Source organism: Panicum virgatum, chromosome 1N (assembly GCF_016808335.1).
Source record: "Panicum virgatum strain AP13 chromosome 1N, P.virgatum_v5, whole genome shotgun sequence".
Taxonomy (NCBI): domain Eukaryota; kingdom Viridiplantae; phylum Streptophyta; class Magnoliopsida; order Poales; family Poaceae; genus Panicum; species Panicum virgatum.
Genome location: NC_053145.1, coordinates 55207685 through 55222818, shown reverse-complemented (window position 1 = coordinate 55222818; position 15134 = coordinate 55207685). Strand labels below are relative to the sequence as shown.

General features: G+C 43.3%; 1 protein-coding gene across 1 annotated transcript; it reads left to right on the top strand.

Annotated features, from left to right (window-relative positions):
* Positions 1-12014: 12014 nt before the first annotated feature.
* Positions 12015-12491, top strand: LOC120653692 (atherin-like). The gene has a single exon (XM_039931379.1). The coding sequence runs from the start codon at positions 12015-12017 to the stop codon at positions 12489-12491; it is 477 nt and encodes a 158-aa protein (XP_039787313.1).
* The last annotated feature ends 2643 nt before the right edge of the window (positions 12492-15134 follow it).

The following is a 15134-nucleotide window of genomic DNA, read 5'->3' as shown; positions in this document are numbered from 1 at the left end:
AAAGCTCAAATGCTTTTCGAAGAGAAGATGAGATTGGAGAAAGAAAAGAAGATTCAACAAGGATATAACTCGGTGTCTCATGCATATGAGACTTCACAATCCTCTAACTCTTCCAACATTTCTTTCTCTACCGTTCCAATGAGCAAACCTCCTCCATTTGATGGAACCGACTATGCCCGTTAGAGCGAAGATATGCAAGTGCATTTATATGGACTTAACCCACATCTTTAGACGGTTGTGTGTGTAGGTGTGCCCCAACTTGGAAAAGATGAAGTGGCTACTCCGGAATATGAACATTACATATTTCGCAATGCTCAAGCCGTGAGAGTCATCAGAAGCTCTCTTAGCACAATGGAGTACAACAAAGTTAGAGGCATTGCTAGTGCAAAAGAGATTTGGGACACCCTCAAGATGTCACATGAAGGAAAAGAGGAAGTCAAGGAGGAAAAGATGGATCTTCTCCACGGAGAGTTGTTAGCATTTGTCATGAGAAAGGATGAAATCGTTCAACAAATGCATAATAGGCTCACTCTTCTTGTCACCGACATCAAGGCCCTTGGTAGTAAGGATTGGGATGTCTTCAAGGTCACAAAGAAGATGCTTAGAACTTATGCACCCAAGAATCATATGTTGACAACCTTCATTGGAGGCAAAGATAACTATAAGAAGATGAAGCCAATCAACTTGTTGAACACATTGCAATTCCATGAGATGAATGCCCTAGATGTTGCCAAATCAATTGCTAAAGAAGAAGAAGTTAAGACCATTGCTCTCAAGGCCGAACCAAGCGAGACGGTAGAATCAAATGAGAAGCAAGCAAAGCAAAAGAAGAAAGTTGATTCAAGTGATGGAGAAAGCACCGATGAGGAACTTGCCTTGATGGTGAAGAACTTAAAGAGGTTCATGAAGAAGAGAAACGTCAAGAAAGGAATCACACAAAGAAAATGCTACAAGTGTGGTGAAAAAGATCACTTCATTGCGGATTGTCCTCAAAACAAAAACAATGAAGATGAAGACAAGAAGTACAAGGACAAGGGCAAGGACAAGAGTTATGACAAAGAGAAGAAATACAAGGAGAAGAGCAAGAAATACAAGAAGAAGAATGGCAAGGCTCATGTTGGTGAAGGATGGGAGTCAAGTGATGACTCCGACAATGAGGGCACGACATCATTTACCTTGTTCACCGCTTCATCAACACCAAGGCTCTTCAACAACCTCTCCGACGATGAAGATGATCACCCCATGTGCCTCATGGCTAAGTGGAATAAATTAGCAAACTATTCAAACTCTCCATCCTCTCCTACCTCCAATCTAGTGAAGTAGAAGATGACTTAGATAAAAAGGAGGCCCAACACAAAGAAAACATGATAAAGAAATTTGGCAAAGAAAGCTATAAACAAATTAAAAAGCTTGTGGAGAAATTAGAGAAAAAGAAAGAGACTCTTAAAGAGAAAGAAGACTTGCTCGTCTTTGAGAAGGAGAGAAACCTTTCTCTAGAAGAATTTTTAGCTAAAGAAAAAGATAAGGTTGAGAAATGGACAACAGACTTGTCTCTTGCCAATGACTCAAATGTGAGGATGTCAAAGGATCATACCTTAACAAAGGACTCACTAGCTAGTCTAAAGAATGCTCATAGTGAACTACAAGAGGGGCATTCACGCCTTAAAGATATAAACAAAGATCTTGAAATAAGCTATAGCACTCTTTGGGAGAGCACCAAATCTAGTTCTAAGGCTAAACTTGACTCTAATGCCTCCACTAGTAAAGGGTGCTCAAAATGTTATGATCATGATATAAATGTTTGTGTCACTAACCTTTCCAAGCTAGACGAAGCAATCAAGAGCAAGGATGATCAAATCGACTAGTTGAATATGCTACTTGGTAAGAGTAATCTTAAGCCAAAGAGTGACTTTAAGTCACATCCGGCTTATGACACGGCTAGACGGTTTTCAAGCATTGATGATGGACTTGGCTTTACAAGAGAAAACAAGGTAAATGGTACTAAGATTGTGAAGGGTCAAGCCATCCCACTTTGGAAGAAAGGAGCCAATTTTGATGATTTGATGACCATGGCTCATAATGACTCAAAGGTAAATGTTGACCAAGATAAGAACAAGGTTGAGGCTACAACTAAGGTCAACTCAAGCAATAAGAATGTGCCATCTCCCATATCACGCAACTACACCGTTGACTACACGGTTATGCTTCAAAATGGGAAGATGGTGGTCAAGTACATTGGTGCACACACTAGGAAGTTGAGGAGTGTGTGGACGCCCAAGATGGCTTATTCTAACCTCCAAGGACCCAAACAAGTTTGGGCACCTAAAGCTTGAGCCTAAATTTGTTTTGTAGGCATACTCCTCCGGTGGAAGCGCATGGTTGATTGATAATGAATGTTCAAATCATATGACCGGGGAGAAGGACTTGTTCACTTCTTTGGAAACGGATGATATACCCAAAAAAAACTATTGTATTTGGAGACAATAGCAAAGGAGAAGTGTCTGATTTGGGTAAAATCATTCTCACTCATAATAATTAAATTAATGATGTTTATTGGGTTGAAAAATTGGGATACAATTTGTTGTTCGTCTCACAACTTTGTTTGATAGGCTAAAATTGTCTGTTTACTATGGAGGTTGTGACCGTTACTAGAAGGGATGATTCCTCTATTGCTTTTATGGGTCTTTTGAAGGGCAAAGTCTATATTGTTGATTTCTCTAAGGAGAAGATTGAGCCCAAGACTTGTTTAGTGGCAAAATCTGACTTGGGTTGGCTTTGGCATCGCCGACTAGACCATGTCGGCATGAGAAATTTGGCCAAACTTCAAAAGGATGGGTACATCCTAGAACTAACCAATGTTGTTTTTGAAAAAAGACAGGTTGTGTAGTGCATGTCAAGCGGGGAAACAAATTGGTGCTCCACATCCCGCCAAGAACATCTTGACTTCATCAAGACCATTGAAGCTTCTACACATGGATCTGTTTGGACCGACCTACATAAACATTGGCGGTAACAAATATGGTATTGTAATTGTTGATGATTATTCTCGTTTCACTTGGGTATTCTTTTTGCATGATAAGAGTGAAGTTCAAAGAATTGTCAAGAAATTCATTAGAAGGGCTCAAAATAAATTTGAGTTGAAGATCAAGAATATTAGAAGTGATAATGGTTCGGAATTCCGAAACACCAATGTTGAGGAATTTCTTGATGAAGAAGGGATCAAGCATGAATTCTCCGCTCCATATATCCCTCAACAAAATGGTATAGTGGAGAGAAAGAATAGGACGTTGATTGAAGCCGCAAGAACCATGCTTGATGAGTACAAGACTCCGGATAGCTTTTGGGCCGAAGCTATCAACACGGCGTGTCATGCCATCAACCATCTCTACATCCACAAGTATTTGGGCAAGACACCCTACGAGATAATCACCGGTAACAAGTCTAAGGTGCATTACTTTAGAGTTTTTTGTTGCAAATGTTACATACTTAACAAGAAAATCAAAGGCTCAAAGTTTGCACCAAAGGTTGATGAAGGTTTTTTACTTGGCTATGGTACTAACGAGCACGCCTATCGTGCTTTCAACAAAACCACCGGTGTTGTTGAGACCACGGTAGATGTGAAATTTGATGAATCCAACGACTCTCAAGTAGAGCAAGTTGATATGAACTTTGTAGATGATGAAGAACCAAGTATATCAATCATGAGAATGGGCTTAGGTGAAGTGAAGCCAAGAGAAGAGGGAGGTCATGCTACGGTTGACGCAAGAAATGAGGATCCATCATCATCAACTAGAGTTGAAGCATCAAGTTCTCAAGTCCCTCAAGATCAAGATCATATTCATGGTGATGATCATGATCATGGCATGGATCAAGGGGGAGCACAAGGTGAAGAAACTCAAGAAGAAGCACCTCAAGCTCAAAATGATGATGATGGTGAACCTATTCAACCACAACACTAAGTGTCTCATCCAAGAGTTCATCAAAGTATTCAACGGGATCATCCCGTTGACAACATCCTTGGGAGTATTCGAAAAGGGGTAACTACTCGTTCTCGTTTAGCAACTTTTTCTGGACATTACTCGTTTGTTTCCTCCTTGGAACCTCTTAAGGTAGATGAAGCGCTTGGTGATCCGGATTGGGTCATGGCAATGCAAGAAGAGTTAAACAACTTCACAAGAAATGAAGTTTGGAAATTAGTGCCAAGATCCAAGCAAAATGAGATCGGAACCAAGTGGGTTTTTTCGGAACAAGCAAGATGAACATGAAGTTGTCACAAGAAACAAGGCTAGATTGGTTGCTTAAGGTTACACACAAATTGAAGGTTTGGATTTTGGAGAAACATATGCTCCGGTGGCTAGGTTTGAGTCAATAAGGATTTTATTAGCCTATGCCGCTCATCATGATTTCAAGCTATATCAAATGGATGTCAAGAGTGCTTTCTTGAATGGACCTCTATCCGAGCTAGTATATGTTGAGCAACCCCCGGGTTTTGAAGATCCCAAGCATCTCAACCATGTGTATAAGCTCTATAAGGCGCTCTATGGGCTTAAGGAATCTCCTAAAGCATGGTATGAATGCCTTAGTGAATTCCTTCTCAAGAACGGCTTTGTAATGGGCAAAGCCTATTGTACTCTCTTTACTCAAAAAGTAGAAAAAGATCTCTTTGTTTGTCAAATTTATGTTGATGACATTATCTTTAGTTCTACTAGTGAAAAGTTTTGTGAAGAGTTTAGTAGGATCATGACCAAGAGATTTGAGATGTCCATGATGGGTGAATTGAAGTTCTTCCTTGGTTTTCAAATCAAGCAATTGAAGGAAGCGAGTTTCATATGTCAAACCAAGTATACAAGTGATATGCTCAAGAAATTTGACATGGCCGATGCTAAACCAATCAAGATTCCTATGGTCGTGAATGGACATCTTGATCTCAATGAAGATGGAAAATCCGTGGATCAAAAGGTATATCGCTCCATGATTGGTTCCTTACTTTATCTTTGTGCATCTAGGCCGGATATTATGCTTAGTGTGTGCATGCGTGCAAGATTCCAAGGTAATCCTAAGGAATGCCATTTGGTAGCTGTTAAAAAAATCTTGAGATATTTAGTGCATACTCCAAACCTTGGCTTATGGTATCCCAAGGGCTCCACTTTTGATTTACTTGGCTATTTCGATTCGGATTATGCCGGTTGCAAGGTAGATAAAAAAGTACAACGGGGACTTGTCAATTTCTTGGCCAGTCCTTGGTGTCTTGGAGCTCTAAGAAACAAAATTCTGTTGCATTATCCACCGCCGAGGCCGAGTATGTTGCAGCCGGTGCTTTTTGTGCTCAACTACTATGGATGAGGCAAACCTTGAGTGATTTTTGCTGTGAGTATAAAAAGATCCCTCTCTTGTGTGACAATGAGAGCACCATTAAACTAGTCAATAACCCTGTCCAACACTCAAGAACCAAGCACATTGACATAAGACATCACTTTCTAAGAGACCACGAAGCCAAAGGAGATATTGCCTTGAGTCATGTAAGTACCGATAAACAACTAGCCGATATCTTCACAAAGCCACTCGATGAGCAAATGTTTTGTTTTCTTAGGAGTGAGCTAAATATCTTGGATTCTCGTAACTTGGCTTGATTTATTGCATGTACTTTGTATTGATGCCTAGAATAGGGAAAATTACATTTGTGTGAGTTTTCCAAAACATTTGATGTTGTGATCGTTGAATCACTCATTGGCTCAAATGATCATTGTTATGTATTATTGAATGTGCCTAATCATTTTTGAGTCAAGGGTCTTATATGTCCATACACTTTCTTATCGGATCAAAACTCATCACTTCATCAAATCTGTCAATGTTTTTGTGTTCCCCGGATCATCCGGAGCCCTGTGCTCAGACGGCTTTGGAACCCGCCGGATGATCTGGCCCTACACCGGATCATCTGGACCTGGACGTCCGCCTATATGTAGGCTCGCGCCCGCGCCTGCCCCCCCCCTCTCTTCTTTCTTTCTTCCACCGCCGCCGCCTCTTGCTTCTTCCACTCTGCGCGCGGCGATCTCGCGATTTGACGGTGGGTTTTCGCTGTGGGTGGACTCTTTGGATTCCCCTCGCTTCAGAGACTCTGTTCCCCTCCATCTCTCCTCCGGAACTTCTTGATTTGCGCGGGAAACTCAAAGGTAACTCATTCAAAACTCCCGTCGCCCCGATCTCTCAATGTAGGAAGCTTTAGGTGATTTCCTCCGGTGAATCATGTTCTTTACCTATCTAGAGGTCTTGCCTAAAGTTTCATAAGATTTGGTGGGCTATATTCTTCGGATTTGTGATTTTGGGGTGTTCTTTGCGCAGACCCGGATGATCCGGTTATAGGCCTTGTTCTGAATCATGTTCCCATATTCTCTTGACCAGATGGTGAAGACCAAGGTTTCCAAAAAGAAGGGTCGCTCCACCGACTCTGAATCAGAGGATTATTCACCTAGTCCTGAAGCTCAAGTTCATAGGAAACCCAAGAGCACCAATATGGGCATAAGCAAGAGCAATAAGAGAGGTCGTGGTACTGAGAATCCTCCAGGACAAGGCAGAGGTAACCCTCCTAGACAATCCCGTGGTCAGTCCATCTCTTCTGCCCTAGGTCACCCTAGCAGTCCGACAGATGATCCTGATGACGACATCAATTTATCATATCTTGTGGATTCTATGGCGTCTGTCACTCGCCCTACTCGTGTTCGCCGTGATCCTTCCATGGTGAACTATAAGAGGGGTGGAAATTCCATTGATAATCTGAGATACAGTTTGGATCCTAGGGAGGAACAACGCAGTTTCTATGGTGATGTTCGCTTTTGGTTTCCACATCAGGCTGACTGGTATGAATTAGTTATCATGTCATACAAGCATGTCACCACTGAGATGAAGTGGATCGATTGGGGTTATCTGAGAAGATTGGCATCTCCGGTAAAAGAAGTGGTCGATGCGGTATACACTCGTTGCTGGGAGATGGACCTTGTTGATATTATGAGCTTCCAGTGTCATTGGAATAAGGAGGTGGTGGCACAATTCTAAGTCACACTCTACATTGAGGAAAATAAGAGAGTTATCCATTGGAATCTTGGAGGGAAGAGGTTCACCTACAACATGGCTGATTTCAGTACTTTGTTTGGGCACACCGGACACTCTGTCTTGTTTGGTGGTAGCCTTGTTGTGAGCCAAGATGATTCCAAGATAGACTTACATGCAGGTAATGAGCTTGAGCCATCCAAAATGCACTTCATGTATGATGTGGCCTATGGTGATGTTGTGTATGGATCGGTCAAGGGTCTCACTCCATACTATAGACTGATCAACACTCTGTTCCGCTTCACTCTCACTCCTAGAGGGGGTGATTCTGACAACATCTCACATAGAGCAAAGAATTTACTTGTTCAGATGGCTCCAGGGAAGCCAAAGTTTGCAGTTATGGAATTTGTTTAGAATGAGATTCTTGGATGCTCTTATGACTCCACTAGTGCTTGTCACTATGTGCCGTATATCTTTCATATGATCAAGACAGTGACACAACTCAACATCTTGCACAGCAATCTTCATATGCCATATTGTACAAGCAAAGGTAAGATAGAGCAAGCACTTCACATCGGCACCCACAGCACTAAGATTGAGCCTTTGGGAGACTTTCCAGGTGCTTATCCATCATCCTTTGCTCCCGGTGCTTCATCCTCTAGGGCTGCTCCCTCACCTCCACCTGCGAGACCATCTACTGCTGGACCTTCCACCTCTAGAGTACACAGGGCGTCCAAGGGCAAGAAAAGCAAGCTGACTATGATTGCTGAAGGTGTGTTTGCTTGCTTCAATATGTGTCATCAGAATGCGCATGAAATTCGTGATCTAAAGAAGCGCTTGGATGAGTAGCACCTCAAGTTAGAGAGGAGGCAAAAGGAACTCATGACCACGGCTGATCTTCCTCACTCTCCAGTTCGTGAGCCTTGGAATTACCCCACTCCTCCTAGGGTTTACGATCCTTGGGATGACTTCGTGCCACCTCAAGGTGATGATGACATTGAGCTTGACTACGGCGGTCAAGAGATTCCAGGTGGTGATGATGAAGAAGAAGGTGGTGATGATGAAGCGACCGAGTCCGATGGAGATGGTGATGGTGGCGATGATGAGTATGTTCCTTTTTGGCGCTTGATGCCAAAGGGGGAGTGAATTTGGTGATTGGAGACCCCCCATCTATCTTTATCGCTTATCGTTCTTAATTTATGTATGGACATGTAAGAAACTATGTATTGGTGTGATGTGTGGTGTGTGCCATGGGAAACTTTTTCATTTGTAAGACCTAATTGCTAGTGTGTGGTTGAACTTATTATCTATTTATCGTGTGATGCTTATGGATGGATGATGTAATGTTATTTATCACTTTATTTGTGTGTTGATCTTGTCATATGCATCACGGATATATTCTCACACTAGAGCACATATATGCAATGTTCCGAGGGGAGTTCACTTAAATATTTGTATTGGTATTTGAGGCCACTTTGAGTTATTCGTGCACATATTTAGGGGGAGCTCTCCTATCTCTTGATTTCCATTTCACACATTTTATTCCTCCTTTTATGAGCCCAAATTGGTATTGTCATCATTCACCAAAAGGATGGAGATTGAAAGTGCATCTAGGCCCCTAAATTGATTTTGGTGATTCTTAACAATCACAATTTGGGATATGATGCTCTCAATAAGATGTGTGCAGGAATAAATGAAAATAATCAAGAAGAAGATGAAAGGAAGGTCCCCAATTCAAATTCTACACATGGTGGATCCTATTGGAGTTTAATTCTAATTTTCAGCTTGAAATTGAGTATAGGACCACCGTACTATCAAGGGGGATGCATTCGATTGATCTAGGTCATTAAAGTACATTATTGAGATGAATTACACGCATGAGAGACACTCCTTGCACTCACAAATCACTTTGCACAGCAGTTTTCAGCACTGGCCGGATGATCCGGCCTGTTCAGCCGAACCTCTCTGTCCATGACCGGATGATCCGACCCTAGCCGGATGATCCAGCCCCTGAGCCCGAAACTCTCTGTTCATCTCCGGATGATCCGGTACTACCCCGGATGATCCGGACCTAGAACTTTCTGAACGTGGACCTAAAATATTAATGGAAAGATATTATCCGCTACTATGTTCGAAGCAACATCGTATTGATGTATTGAGTTAAATCTAAAAATTACAATAAAGCGGCATAGTAGTTCTGTGTCTGAGAGCGCGCCAATCTCAAGCATTGTAGTATAGAGGTACAGGTAATTTTTTCTTAGGAATTTTTTTTGTGTCAGTAGGTATAGTTTAATTACTATAGTAGGGAAAAAAATAAGATTAGAAATGAATGAACAGTTTAATTATATTTTGTGAATTTACGGAGGGAAATCCAAACCCAAGAAATAGTACAACTACGACATGTGAATATAGTATACAAAGTTTAGTTATTATTTTTGTATGTAGGAAGTAGTTAAATATATTTTGTATTGTCAAATAATGGAAGGAAAATATTTTTTTCCAAGATACCATATCATCAAATTCTCCTATGGATTGAGTTAGCATTGCAAGTTCCTACAGTATGAATAATAAATTAGCAATATATGCATAATCTAAAATGGAAGCGTATTATGTTTCAGTATGATATCATCGGTGCTTATACAATGTTACCTGATCTGTCTTAAATACTAAAATTCAAGTACATATAAAAAATTCAAGTTGACGAAACTGATAAAAAGAGGAATCGTAATTGGTATGGTAAGATCGCTTTAATTTTATTCTAGGAGAAAATGGAAAAAGTCTGCATCATTTTGTGAAGTGATTCGAATTTGTATCGACTCTTTGGCTAAGCGAAATTTATGCAAATATTTTTTAAAAATGAAATGTGAGGAATGCAGTTGTGTGTGAAATGTTGATAATTAGAAATATAGTTGTACAAATATAGTTGTATCAAACAGTAAAATATTAAGGAGGAACCAAACATAGTATCAATATCAGAATATAATGAATGAATGTGTAACATTGAAGAGAAGAGACCTAGAACAATCCTTCATGGTGCTCTTCCTGCATGCCACAGTGATGCAAGACAAAATTTAAGAGTAGCAAAACTAGCTGGAGAAGGCAAGGAGCTACCAGAACCGAATGGAATAATGGAGTCGAGAGTGTGTGTAACGCTACGATGGCTTCAACTAAGCAAAATATATAGAGCGTTGGGTTCTACAGATCATGAGAAGTGGAAGGGGTGGTGGTGGTAGTGTATTGTTAGATAGAGAGACTTAAGGAAATGACAGCTTGGATGATCAAGTTACAAACATGAGAGAAATGAAGAGACATAGTAAGGTGGATGAATGAGTGCTTCTTCCATTGTTGGTGGCTCAATGGGGATTGAGAGAAATATAAATTAACATTTTCTAGTGGGATGCATCAATTTTAGAAGACAGAAATACAATAGGAGACTAATTGTTTTTCTTTTTGTTAACATTTCCTAGTGGGATGCATCAATTTTAGAAGACAGAAATATCCATAGGAGACTAATTGTTTTTCTTTTTGAAACAAATGTGGATTTATTTATTAATATTAGATAGACTAATATTTAATTGATAAATGAAAATAATGTTCATGAGACAATAATAAAAGAAAATAAAGGGAGGGGATTTAACATATGTATGTTGCATAGAGTAATATTTAATTGATAAATAAAAAATTTGGCTGTTGGGCTTCTTCTTTATTTATACTTTTGATGAACCGCAACATATTGAAAAACATGACTGAGAGAAATAGAAATTATGACACTTAGTGGGTTCATGACATAGCAATATGGCACTTAGTGGATTGATGATGTGGCATCACGAGAATTGAGAGAAATACAATTATGACACTTAGTGGGTTGCATCTATATAGAATATATAGATTAGCTCAGAGGTGAAAACCCATAGTTAACGACTGAGCTCCCTTTGGAGATCAATCAATCTTAAGGAAGAAACTAGAAGCCGGGTTCAGTTCTTTCAAAATCAAACCAACCATTCGTCAAGCTCCAGTCTTAGACTGTATCATCAGTAGTATTGAGGAGAACACTTACCAGTCCAGACGATGGGAGTCCAGTAAGTTCACTACGAATGAAGAAGACATGAGTGATATTGGTTCGGCTCATCTCTCCCATCGGCCGTGGCGATTCACAACAGGAATGGGAGAGCATGAGCCGAAACAACATCATGCCATGTCGTCTTATTCGCTCTCTTGTCGCTGATTCCCGGGCGAAATGAGATGAATCATGCAGGGTCCTATGGCTGGGTACTCCATTTAGGGGTCCGCAGGGGCGGAGCCAGTGTGGGTGCAGAGGGGCTCCAGCCTCCAGCCCTCCGATCCCTACCCAGAAACTCCATTGGAGCCCCACAAGCCCTCCATACAATTTGAGGAGGAAGAAAGAGGGAAGGGGAGATGGGAGGAGGAGGAGGAAGAAGAAGAGAGCCTCTCTGGAGCTCAATCATACATCCGCCACTAGGTGTGTACTAGCTCACTGCTCCGTAGTGATCCGTGCACTACCGGATCATGGGCCTTTGCCGTGTGCCAAAGACACACGGCAAAAGGCCCAAAGCACACGGCAAAAGGGTTCGCCGTCGGGCGCCCACGGCGAAGACCCGACAGCGACCCTCCCGACGGCAAACACGTTCTTTCTTGTGTGTCCTTTATCGGGCACACGGCACAGACTTCACCGTGTGTTTTTGATGACACACGGCGAAAAAAAAGTAGAGACGGCGCGGCGACGGAGAATAGCAGGGTAACGGCGGGGTGGACGGCTTCGCCGTGAGCCAAATCCGACACACGGCAAAAAGTTTCAATAATAATTAAAAAGAATCCACCAGCTGCCCCCACCGCCGGCCGCACCCCTGGTACCGCCGCCGGAGAGAGGAGAGGCAGGTGAGCCCCTGCCACCAGAGGAGGAGGAGGCCCCCGCGCCGGATCTGGAGGGGCACCGCGGCGAGGAGGGAGCCATGCGCCGCCGCGCTTTCTCCGCCGCGCTCCCAGCGGCCAGCGCTGCCTCCGCGCGCGTCCCTGCTCCGGTTCCGCAGCCATGCGTCGCCGTGCTCGCCCAGCTCGCTGCCGCCGCACTCCCAGCGCAGTGCTGCCTCCGCGCGCCCCCTTGCTCGCCGCCGGCCACCGTCGCACTACCCAGCTTGCCACCGGCCGCGGCCGCTGTGCCTCGCCTCGCCCCCCTGCTGCCAGAGCTCCTGCTGGCTGCGGCCACCACTCCCCGCCTAGCCGCCGTCGCTGCCGCTGTGCCTCGCCCCTTGCTGCCGGAGTTCCTGCTGGCCGTGTCCCACCACTCCTCGCCCCGCCGCCCCTTCTCACCGGTCGATCGATTTGTTCCGGTGAGGGGCGATCGGAGGGGGGAAGAGAGGATGGGCTACTCGTTGCTGCTGCCGGCTTGGTCAAAGGAGAAGAGGGGTGCAGGTGTTAGTGTGGCATAGGTTCTCGGCTCTGGTCTGCTTGGTGGAGAGAATCAGAGAGGGAGAGAGGCGCCATGCACTGCTGCTGCAGTGGGAGAGAGACGAGAGAGAGGGGGAGGGATCCGTGTGATCAGATTTGGACCAATGAGAAGCCTCCATGTTGAGGGGTGGATCGCTGACGTGGCACTTGTGTTTTCTCTGCTGGCTTTCAATGAATTTTTGGATGGCTAAACAATTTCAAACGAAAACATTATAAACTGGAAACTTTTACATCTTTTCGAGATCTACAACTTTCATATAGAACTTATTTACATCCAAGATCATTTGAAAGTTTTAAAAATTTGAAATTTGAAATCAAATAGCTTATAATGTTTTTAGAAGTAATAAAAATCTCTAATAAAAAATTTCAAATACAAAGTTTTATATTTTGTTGAGTTGCACAACTTTAGTACAGAACTTATTTATATCCGAGGTCATTTGAAAGTTTTAAAATTTATGATTTCAAATCAGATAACTCATAATGAAATTTTAAAATATTAAATAATCTCAAATACAAAAGTTCTAAACTGCAAAGTTTAAGATTACATCGAGTTGTACGACATTTGTATAAAACCTTTTTTCATATGAGATTGTATAAAAAAGTTTGTATTCAAAAAATATATTCACTTTCTCTCTCACATACAATCACAAATATACTAACTGCATCCTTCTAAACTCTATGATTCTTCTTCGGAGATATTTCCGTTTGTAAGCATCGTATGTGATAAAATTCCAAAACTCACTCAATTTTTTACCATAGCCTCCACATATGATATCATCAGTTGTTGACAAATCTCACAATTTTTAGACTTCACTTGCATTTTTTAGAATTTTAAAATCATTCAGACACGGTCGTGGTCGTGTTTCCTGGTCAAGTTGTTCGAAATTTCTTTGAATTTCATGGGTATGGCCTTAAATTGGGCTAAATAACATGAATATCATTTTTTCACTCATTTTGATCTACTATTTGAACCACTTGCAGTTCACATTTGATCTGATTCAAAAAATTGTTTGAAATGTAATTAATTAGTTAAAAATAGCAAACAAATACAAACATGTTCCAAATTTTAACACGGACAACAACATGTTGCTTGTGGATTGGGAAAAAAAATAAAGGGCAGGGGATAATTTTTTGTTGTCCGCTTTGCCGTGTGCCTTCAAAAGGCACACAGCGAAGGTCTGACTTTGCCGTGTGTCTTTTCATGGCACACGGCAAAGCCTAACGCCGCTGCCCCCTCCTAACGGCCGTCATACACGGAGAAAAAAATTATTGCATTGTCGTGTGCCTTAAAAAAACACACGGCGAACTATTACTTCGCCGTGTGTCAAAAAAAAGCATACGGCGAAGCTTGACTTCGCCGTGTGCCACTAAAAAGCACACGGCGAACCATTACTTCTCCGTGTGCCAGAAAAAGCACACGACGAAGTATGGCTTCGCTGTGTGCCCGAAAGAAAACACACGGCGAACTATGAGACACACGGCGACTTTCAATTTTCCGGTAGTGAGCTGCCTTCCCTAGCTCACACACACACACCACAAAATGCATGGCAAGCAACCTATGAACCGAACATGGCCCTTTAATAGGGGACAAGGTTCCATGGACAGCCTACATATGAAGCTAAGCTGAGTGCTATATGTATTGCCATCGTTGAAAAAAAAAAAGAACCTAGCTGCAGGGTCCTACATATTAATTAACACAAGCTATATATAGCTCCTGGATTTGCCCAAGGAACAAGAGAAGCGATGCTCATTGCCATCGATGGGATCCCACTGGTCTCTGCAACTTACTTTAGCTCATTATCTGCATGTTTGATTTTTTTTAGTCTCTCCATAACGATCGAGTTAAGAATTTGGAACATAAAATAGTCCTAATGCCAGGCTTGCCCCCACAAGGCAAACTGCATAAACTAGGGTCTGTTTTGTTCTTGCTGCTAGAATCTTTGTCCTTCCAGGATTTGTATGTTGCGTTTCAAAAGCTAGCTCAAAAGTCAAAAGCTAGCTCAAAAGTTCTAGCTGGCGCGATGCATGCACTGCTTATACCTAGGCCCTCTTTGGGAGGGCATCTGCTTATACCTAGGCCCTCTTTGGGAGGGCATCAGCTCCGGCTCCAACACCGGCTTCTGCTGGAACCCTCCCAAACGGCATTTTCAGGGATGGCTCCAACCTTGGAGCAGCTTGGAGCCCCTCGAATCCCGCTGACTGGAGCGGATCGGGCGAGGTGGAGCCACAAAATCGTGGCTCCGTCCGGCTCCCGTGGCTCCTTATGCCCTTTTGCCAGCCCTGCCCCCGGATGGGGCTCGCCGAAGCGCGGTTCGCGGGGAGGTGGCCGGCCGACGACGTCGCAGGGGCGCACGGTCCGTGGGGAGACCGTGGCCTCCGGCGGCCATGGGGAGGAGGTGCGGCAGTGGCCACGAGTAGGGTCCGGCGGCAAGCCAACGGGCGCGGCCTGCAGGGCCGGGACGAGGTGGCCGGCGGCGAGCCTAGGGGCGCGCTCTGCGGGGCCTGGGAGGATGTGGCCGGCGGCGGCCGCGCGGAGGAGGTGGCCGACGGCGGCTGCGGGGAGGAGGAGGCGCCGGACGCCGGTGCTTTGGGTGGAGGAGGAGGAGGCGCGGGTCGCCGCGATT